We start from the raw sequence: 9,705 nt of genomic DNA on the forward strand, positions 1-9,705 counted from the left end.
ACTATCACCCAGATATTCATCAACATTAGCTTAATGAAAACAGCAGTTGTTGGAAAAAACACTAGGGTTCCTTATTTATCACTCAGTTTCATTACCTTTTTCCGTTTCAGTTAAACACAGTCTATTGTCTGCTCTTTAGAGATCCTATCATAGAAACTGCGAGGCAGGAAGAAACAACAAATGATAGATCTGCTGGTTTTCAAGTCAGTATTTGCAGGGCTAAAGCACCATTTTGCTCAGTCATGTTTAACCATGAACCTTCATCATCAAGTGTCTATGTCAAAGATTGTTTAGCTTGTTTAATTTAAATGAAAGTCCACCTGAAACCTGTTTTTAAAACACTGTCTTAGTGCAGAACTGGAACATATGACAATAAACCTCTTGAGGAATAAAGAATCACTCATGCTTGGGTGAAAACTAAAACTTGCTTCCTCCCTCAAATCTGAAGTAGATAATAGTACCCTGGGAGAACCACAATATTTATTCATACAGTATCTATAATTTTACAACATCACAACATTCAATTGCTGCATGAAAACACTCCTAACATTTGCATTGGTTACCACAATAGATAACAGGTTTTCTGTAGTAATACCTGGTAGAAACATATAATTATGATCTGATGTGTCATTATTAGTCTTTAGATAGAAACATTTGAAAGCGGACTACATCATACTGAAAGTCTCTCTGTGTATGCATCATCTTACACTAATTGCATAATTAATACAATTAATTTAAGTTAGAAACTTTACTTTGTGCCCCATCTGTGCAAAATAGTGCATCTTGTTGCATAACTCAAGTTATGCAACACTGAAGATCATTTTAACATTTCCTGAAAACTTCACAACTTCACACAGACAACAGGAACTTTATATAACAGGATGTCAAACTCAGTAGTCATTAAACTTATTCATTTCAAAACAAGCAAGTCTTGTAATTTGAGTTTCCTTTATTACAGTTAAAAAAATCACTGCTTAACATGATGCTAATTACATAGTTATATAACTAATATGAATTAGGTGAAACAAGCCATTAGCTTTTGGTCTTCTCTTGGAAACCTGAACCTTTTGAGTGTTTTAATAGGGAGTCTCTGGATGCCTCTCATTTGGTATAAAGTAGTGTGAAAGTAGTGTGAATCCTTCCTGCAGTACCTGGTAATTTAAAATTATCATTACTGAAAAGATGGATTCCAGTAATATAATGTCATGAAAAGTGACATTAAAACGAAATCATGTAATGCCGCGAAACAATTTCTCTCACATACAAGTGGGGTTAATCCAGTTCCTTAATTTCCAATGAAAGGAATTGCACCTATAGAGGATGTTTCTGGACCAAAATGGCTTGTGAGGCCTTTAAATGCAAATGTATTCATCAATTGTTGCATGTTAACTGTTAACTGTTTGTCACAATTTAGCAAATAAGGACAGGAGTGCAAAAACACAAAATAACTCCAAAGCGTAGGAGAAACACAATTTAATAATAGAATTAAACATAAATCAATATTAAATAGGCCTTAATGTAAACACACAATTACAAGCAGAAAACAAGGACTACAAGGGGGAAAACAGAGAAGAGTGACTAACTATATAAGATCAGCTAAACAACCTGGATAAGATGATGAACAAAAGCAACAAAGGTCTAGTACAACTTAAGTGTGTGAACTGAACTGCAGTAACAAAGGGGAGGTCATCTGATAAAGTCTGTCAAATTTGAAGCCATGGAAGAGTTGCACAGAAAAAACAGATAACTAAACAGACTTACCTAATAATAAACAGGTAAATCACCAGTCCAAACAGGAGGCAGATGAAGGCATCACTGACAGTCATTGAGTTGATGAGTCATAGGAATCAGTGGTGTGAAGCTCTGTAAAGTCTGGCCAGACAATCTGGCAGTGACTGTAGGTGAGTGGGAAGCTTTTATACTGAGGCACACAAACAGGAGCAGGAGATAAATAAAGGGCAGGACTGAGAGAGACAGGAAATGAGAGCATAAAATGAACAAATACATAAAAACAAAGGAAAACCATCAGTTAAAGTGTGACAACAATTTACAATACAGGTAAACACTTGCTGTTCTCAAAAACCAGAGCAGAAAATTAGTTGTGTTCAAAAAAACATTTATTGGTGGACTTTCACCAGGAACCAAATGGTAACAAGTACAGTGCTATAAATGTGAGGATACACACCATCAACTAAGAGGTTAGTGCACCAAATTCAAGAGTTCAATACATAGTTCCAGAGCTCTTAACATTTAGAGAGAAATATGCTCAAATGAAGGCAGAAAAAAATGTTGAAAAAGAAATATGCAATGACCTAAAAAAATCAAAGTGAAAGTAGAGACATCAACATGTTAAAGCTTTGGATAAATCCTGCAATGTCACAGCAGCCCAGAGTGAAGTTATTAGCTGGAAGAATAAGTCTTTACAACATGAGATTTGGGAGATCTACAAGGAGCTGGAAAGGCTTTGCATTAAATGAATAATGCAATGCAAAAGCATCAAAAGAGACCATGAGGTGTCAAAGCGATGCACTACAGTAAATTACAAAGTAAATACAACGTACAGAAATTTAAACGTCACCTGTGTATAAAAAGGATGACACGCATTGACATCTTGAGGAGATAAAATTATATCTTGCATCAGGACATTGAGAACGTCAACAAACTGCTACAATTGAAAGTATCTTCAACTAATAACTGGAAGCTGAGGAGAACGCTATGAAGGGACAAAGGATCCTGATTTAAACGCATTATGAGCCCCACATAATGATTAAAAATGAGGCCCCTCAGACTGAGCCCGAGCCGTCATGAGATGATTAGTGGGAGAACAAACAAGAGAAAAAAGTTCTAAAACACAAATCTGTTATCCCTTATTGGACATTACAGCAGTCTTTGCTCTTTATGTACTAGGCAGTTATTTAAAAAAATCTGAGAGTTAGTTTACAAAGGAAATGTCTTACTGATGATCTGCAAACAAATCACGCAGTGCAATCTAATACACATTATTTATTTGTTCTATTACAAATATGCTCTGATTTCAGAATTTGGGGATGTGTTGGAGGAACATAGAAAAAGTGTTTCCAGTTGTAGTGGCTGTAGCTCAGTTGGTAAGGCAGTTGACCATGGACCACAGGGTCAGTGGTTGAATCCCCGCTCCTGGCTACAAGTCGAAGTGTCCTTGGGCAAGACACTGAACCCCAAGTTGCTCCCGGTGGGTCAGGTGAGCACCTTGCATGGCAGCCGCCGCCATTGGTGTGTGAGTGTGTGTGTGAATGGGTGAATGGGAAGCTACATTGTAAAGCGCTATATAAGCGACTATTTACCATTTACCATAACTAATCGGCAAAAATTAGTATCTGACAGTCTGTTTTTAGGTCTTGGATAAATCTTGGGCCAGAGATCAAAACAAGGAGGATCAGTCACCCACCTGTACAATGTTACTCAGCATCTTTAGATAAAAGCAGGACTAAGGAGCCAGTGTCAAAAAACTAATGTCAAATTGTTTTCAAACCTGCAGTGTTCATATACTTACAAAGCTCGTTCAGTCTTCCTAGTTTGGGATTGGTTTTGACGTCTACTATCGCGAGATCTTGTTTAGTGCAGAGTTGTAACCTGGACTATATCGTGAGACGTTAAATAGAGGACTACTCACATAAGGTAAGTGAAGATTCTGGCACCGTCACCGAATTCATACATGTAGGTCCTAGCAGGTAAAAAATGAATGTTGTGTTTAGTGTCTGTCCTGTGGTGATGGCGCTTCAGTGTCGGCCTGGCTGAAGCCGCGGTGGGCGGCTCGCTGGCAGCAGGATTCCCGCTGAGGTGATAAGCGGACGATGAATGAGCTGTATGAGGAGGACGGCAGAACCTCGCTAGCTACCGTCGTGTCTGGTCGATTTCGCGATTATAGCAGAACCCGACCGATACTTGCGTTCATCACAGATCATATAACGTAGAAATGATCCACAGTAGGTGCTAAAACGAAGCGCTAACCTTGAGCTGAGGCTGGGAGCCTCGTAGGGCGAGGTAAACGGCTACTAGCGGACGGACGAAACCGTACCTACCGTAGCATCTGCGGCTAACGTAGTGTAAGTCACCCGGAGCGAATAACGTTATCAGACAGGCTCCCAGTCCTGCCCCCAGTGTATATCGCCATTTAGAGAGGTGATGAAACATATTGCTTCTGAGGAGCTAAGACTGTGCGGTGATCTCGTTCAGCACCATGGACAGGGCTTCAGCTTCATATTCACTCATGTCTTCAGTTATTTTTTTCTCATTTTGGATTCCCTGAGCTCCACCAATCGTAACAATAATGATTAGTGGAGCACATTTATTTTACTTCATATATTTTTAGTTTAGTGGCACAAAGCTCAACTAAAACTGTGAAATACACTTCCTGGCCATTTTTTTGTGTACACTTGTACAAGCTAATGCAATCCAGTTGTTGGAAGACATATAAATCACCTTCCATTTTCTCCACAGTGTAAAGAAACATGTTTTGATTTGTATGTTGTGTCGCTATGTTTCAGTGTATACCACAATGTAAAAGAGATTTGGCAAAAAATAAAATCTCACTTTTAATACATCAAAGTGTGTCTATTTTGACTCATGTTTCCCACCAGTACTATGTTGTATATTAAAGTTGCTCAACACCTTCTCTTATCCATATTTTTCATATGCTTTGTAGTGTTTTCACCTAATATTATCCTTCAGTTTTCTCATATTTTATTTTTAGAATTGGTATTTTCACCTGCTCTCTGCCTAGAGTTAGACCAGAAAGAATAATCCTTTTCCGCTCCATCTGACATTTTCCTTTATTCCTTATCGGAAGTATGACTAAAAATTGAAGGTGCTTGCTTGCTTTACTGGGGCTAATTTGTGTGTTGTTATCCAGACTATACAATTTTCCTGAGAGCTTGATGTCCAACTGTCAGTCTACATGTACGCATGTAACTTGCACTGCATTTGAACATGTACAGAGATTTAAAACAGTAGATCTATAAATCAAGACGTCTATTGTGTCAGTTTCAGACCAGGTTTGTTCAAGCCAGGCTTTGTAATATAGGACATTTTGCAAGTGCATTGAGAGCTTGGCATTGTTGCAGGCGAACATTTGAAAGAGAAGGATCAGAAGAATCTGAACAGATTGTGCTGTAGCCTAGAGTCATGGCACTGACTGTGATCATGACTGTGGGTGGTTAGCAGCACTTTGCACCTGTCTTGAGGTGTGCATGTATAAGTGAGTTTGTCTGGCAGGGTATGGGATTTTTTTCAACCTCCTCTTTTTCAAGAGAAGGTTAGTTGTCTTTTATTAAAACATATTAATAATTAAGATTACTATAATTAATTTGATATTTTCTTTGAAATATAATAACACAGGTATTCTAAATGGTTATTTGTACTTTTTTTGTTTTGTGTTTCAGCTGTGCTTCTGAACTGAGAGGCATCCACCATCAAGGTTGTAACTGCAAATTGTCTGAATCATGGGTAACATTTTTGGAAATTTGCTGAAGAGTCTTATAGGAAAGAAGGAGATGAGAATCCTGATGGTGGGACTTGATGCTGCAGGAAAAACAACAATTCTCTACAAGCTCAAATTGGGGGAAATAGTCACCACAATACCGACTATTGGTAGGTACCAATATATTTTCGTACATGTTAATCATAGAGCCCTACATTTATTTTGCATGTTGTAATAACTGACATCTTTTTCCAGGGTTTAATGTGGAGACAGTCGAGTACAAGAACATCAGCTTCACTGTGTGGGATGTGGGTGGGCAGGACAAGATTCGCCCTCTCTGGAGACATTACTTTCAAAACACACAGGGTAAGCAGGCCTAATGAAATGTTGACATCCACCTGCATGGAGAAACACTTCTGTTCTTTAGAAAATCATGTTGTCCTTGCTGTTTCAGGTCTTATATTTGTGGTGGACAGTAACGACAGAGAGCGTGTGAATGAAGCACGAGAGGAACTGATGAGGATGCTGGCTGAGGATGAATTGAGAGATGCGGTTCTCCTTGTGTTTGCCAATAAACAGGCAAGAAGTTATTACTGTTGCACAGATATTTGGAAACTGTATATTTTATTTTACTTTTTAAATAGCAACTAACAGTGCATTACGTCTACCTTTATAAATTACCAAATTTGCCTAAATGTTTGCATACAATTGTATATATACTTATCCAGTACTTATAAATACATAAAAGGCTTGTAGTGTAAGACTGACCCTATAAGCCAGCTTCTGTTCTGTGTATGAGATAAAATTTGACTTTTGCTTGATCATTTTAATTATTATTATTTTAATCACTATTAACCATTAGAAATACTTTACTGTATGTGAATGAAAATAATCTCTCAATTTTTACGTGGTAATTTTTGGCTTACAGTTTGTTCCCAGTATTTATTTTGTGCTAAGATAACTAGTTTAAAAATACCTACTATATGTAAGAACCCAGAAGATAAAACAAGTCATCATGTCCCATCCTATCACTAATTCTTCACTGATTTCTTACCTCCATGACAGGACCTACCAAATGCCATGAATGCTGCCGAGATCACAGACAAGTTGGGCTTACACTCCCTGCGTCACCGTAATTGGTACATCCAGGCCACCTGTGCAACTAGTGGCGACGGCCTATATGAGGGTCTTGATTGGCTGGCCAATCAACTCAAGAACAAGAAATAAGAAAAAAAAAACGGAAACAGCAGCCACACTAACTTTTTATGTGTTTTGGGAAGGGGAGTGTTGGATAGGTACAGGGGTTTGGTTAATAGGTGCAAAGCAAGATTCTGGGTCAGGAACAGATTTTAGGTTTTTATTTTCAATCTGTTCCTAATAGTGTTCAGCTCTTATTGAAAACAAATCCTTGTACTTCACATCTAACCAGTCACATGTACAAAGACACACACACACACACACACACACACACACACACACACACACACACACACACACACACACAAACTGTAAGCAATCACAGCAGATTCTTGCTTTTCCTGTGTCCACCTCTTGTCCTCTTGTCCGTAGGTGCAATGTCCTGTATGCTAGTGTGTAGGTGCTGTACAGAGTCATGTGTGTCTCCACTGAAACAGCAATGAGTCTCTTGACTTCTTGTTTATGTACATTATTGTCTATGCTAAGAACTGTTCTGTGTTCGTTGCACTTCCTGTTTCTCTTTCCTAACTGAGCCATTAGTTTTATTTGAGAACAATCATAGCTGGCAGAGTCATGTCATCATAGTTCACTTGAATGGTTTGCTCTCCCTGTTAGTTTGTGAGCAATGCTTAAGCACTTTGATACTCCATAATAAAGTGTGTACAGTACTTGTGTGTGAGAGAGACCCAAACCATATCAATCATGAACAAATTTCTGAGGCAGAAGACGTAGGTGGAGTTTCTTCTCTCTTTTACATCCTCTGAATGCCTCGTTTTAGAAATCTTTTGATATCTGTGGTGTGTTTCTTCTCCATTGAAGCCGCTCTTTGTAAATATTTTAAAACGCACAACACATTCTCGCCTGCCTGACCTGCAAGCATCATGGTAGAACTCACTGACATCGTTGCATACATTTCCATCCTCTGAGCTGCATGGATGTTGATGCTGTTTGTAGATTCCCTTTAAGCGCCCTGATCCTGTTTTGGTGCTGTTTACAGTAGGAAACAGAAACTACCCCCGGCTACCCCTTTCTGCAACTGTAAAGTCAGCTTTGTAGACTTTAAATGTAAAAGCTGTATATAAGTTAACATGCACCTAAACACAATGCACGTGACCTGCCCTTCTTTGTTCATAAGAGTCTTCACTCTCAAACAGGTTGCTCCCGCTGTGTGTTTTTGTTTCAGACTTGCATATCAGTAGGTGATTCCCTTGCTGACAACTCTGTGCTGCTGAATGTGAATATTGACGAAAAATCTATAAATGGCTGTGGTGATAATTATTTGACATGCACATTCTCTTATTTCATGAATGTGATGTCAGCAAAATTATTTGAAACACAAACAGGGTAAGCAGATCATTATGTCTGTGTTTTAGTTTGCAGATAATCATTGGTATATCCATGACTCTGATACCAGCAGAATCCACTAATTTTTGTCAATAAAACTATTTCTGTGTGCCATACATGGTTACAATTGTTCATACACTGATGACAATACAATATAGTGTAAATCCACCAAACCATTTTATCAGTGCATTGTTCATATTCAGCATCTATTATGTCCAATCACTAGTTTAATTTGGGTTGTGTGGCCTTACATTAAGTAACAACTTCAAACTGATTTCCTCTCTGCTTCTTTGGTTTTGATTTTGAGTTTTATATATTTATCTATGAAGAATGATTTACAAATTTATTTCTCTATGCTCTTAAAATGCAGGTTTGCACCACAGTTAAAGATGATTAGGGAAAGGTTTTGTCTTACAGTATTTTTTCTTTGTATAATTGATTCATATTTTGTTGTAGATTTCAGATTTTTTAAAATTTTGTTTTGATGTGTGAAGAAACTTTGATGTAGACTGTGTCTGTGAAGCAACGATAATCCAGTGCACAAAAAAAAACAATAAAACAAAACATGATTCATTCTGTACTGTTACTGTTACATAAATATATTTTAAAATGGTAAAGACTATGTTTCAGTGCTGACAGCATAGAGACATCTGTATCTAAGACAAACTGATAAAATCCTGCTGTATTACAAATAAACCCATTTTCTGTATGAACTGTCTCATCAACTGCGACTGAGTTACTGTATGGACGACTGACACAAATGCTTCTTCCTGTAACAACCTTCCACCAGAGGAGGGCCCTCTTTAGCAATGCTGCGTATTCAGCCAAAGTTGCTCCAGCAGAAACAGTTGTATCAATACACCAAGTGGGCATAACATTATGATCACCTGTGCAATTTAATCCAATACAGTGGTTATGCCATGAATTCTATGAATCCTCGGTTTTTAGGTGGCCAAAACATTAGATCCACCTCCTCTATACATATAATGTACTGTAGTTCAACTCCACTGCCCTTTTGGACCTCTATAATAATCACATAGGGGAATTATCACCTTTCTGACAGTCTCAGCCTAGTTTGCTGCACAAATGTTGTTATACCTTATTTGTGTTTAAATTAGTTATTAATACAGCAAAAACCAACCCAGTAGGTCACACTGCAGAGTACTGTTTATCGTTGAATGACGCAAAAAAAAACATGTTTAAAAAAAACACGTTTAAAGTGCAGTTTAAAAGTTTAAAATGCAAAATTTAGTCAGAATGATATCGAAAATAATATTACATTTATTGTATTTGTTTTTATTTCTGTATTTTGTTATTTTCATTAAATGTGCAAGTCGAGATTAAGCAAAGGAAAATGTTTCCTCTGTCATGTTTTTCTTAATAATACGTTTGAATTTGGAACAAGTAAACAAACAGATATTTAAAAAAATAACTATTTTAAAATGTGCTATTCCTGCTCTCTAAGTGTATTTTTGAAACTGAAAATACATGGGTTAAATTAGTTAAATGGGACACACATTCATTTGTTACATTACATTTTTCCTTGGTTAGTCCAATAAAGGTAAAGGAATGCATAAAAAGATGTAAAATTATGAATGATTAACGATTAATGAAAAAACTATAACAATTTATTTTCCAAATCTTAATAGATTTCTCTTGGCAAATAGTCTTTTAAACCCTTGAAACAGGTTTTAAATTAAATAATATTT

The 9,705-nt window shown here is 37.2% G+C and overlaps 1 protein-coding gene across 2 annotated transcripts; it reads left to right on the plus strand.

The window, feature by feature from the left end:
* The first annotated feature begins 3,504 nt into the window (after positions 1-3,504).
* arf3b (ADP-ribosylation factor 3b) lies at positions 3,505-8,714 on the plus strand. 2 transcript variants are annotated; one of them, XM_067505469.1, is made up of 5 exons: positions 3,505-3,654; positions 5,418-5,625; positions 5,711-5,821; positions 5,910-6,034; positions 6,521-8,714. In XM_067505469.1, exons 2-5 carry the CDS (start codon positions 5,478-5,480, stop codon positions 6,680-6,682), a joined length of 546 nt encoding a protein of 181 aa, XP_067361570.1. In that variant the 5' UTR covers positions 3,505-3,654; positions 5,418-5,477; the 3' UTR covers positions 6,683-8,714. The 2 variants fall into 2 exon arrangements, with proteins under 2 accessions (XP_067361570.1, XP_067361571.1); XM_067505470.1 differs by having other exon boundaries at positions 3,579-3,693.
* Positions 8,715-9,705: the final 991 nt, after the last annotated feature.

This window comes from Channa argus, chromosome 5, assembly GCF_033026475.1.
Source record: "Channa argus isolate prfri chromosome 5, Channa argus male v1.0, whole genome shotgun sequence".
Classification (NCBI taxonomy): Eukaryota; Metazoa; Chordata; class Actinopteri; order Anabantiformes; family Channidae; genus Channa; species Channa argus.

Bases quoted from the DNA above. Each gene is read 5' to 3' on its own strand.
- arf3b (XM_067505469.1), top strand. From the start codon at position 5,478: ATGGGTAACATTTTTGGAAATTTGCTGAAGAGTCTTATAGGAAAGAAG. The intron at 5,626-5,710 runs GTAGGTACCAAT...ATCTTTTTCCAG, and splicing joins CACCACAATACCGACTATTG to GGTTTAATGTGGAGACAGTC. The intron at 5,822-5,909 runs GTAAGCAGGCCT...TTGCTGTTTCAG, and splicing joins TTACTTTCAAAACACACAGG to GTCTTATATTTGTGGTGGAC.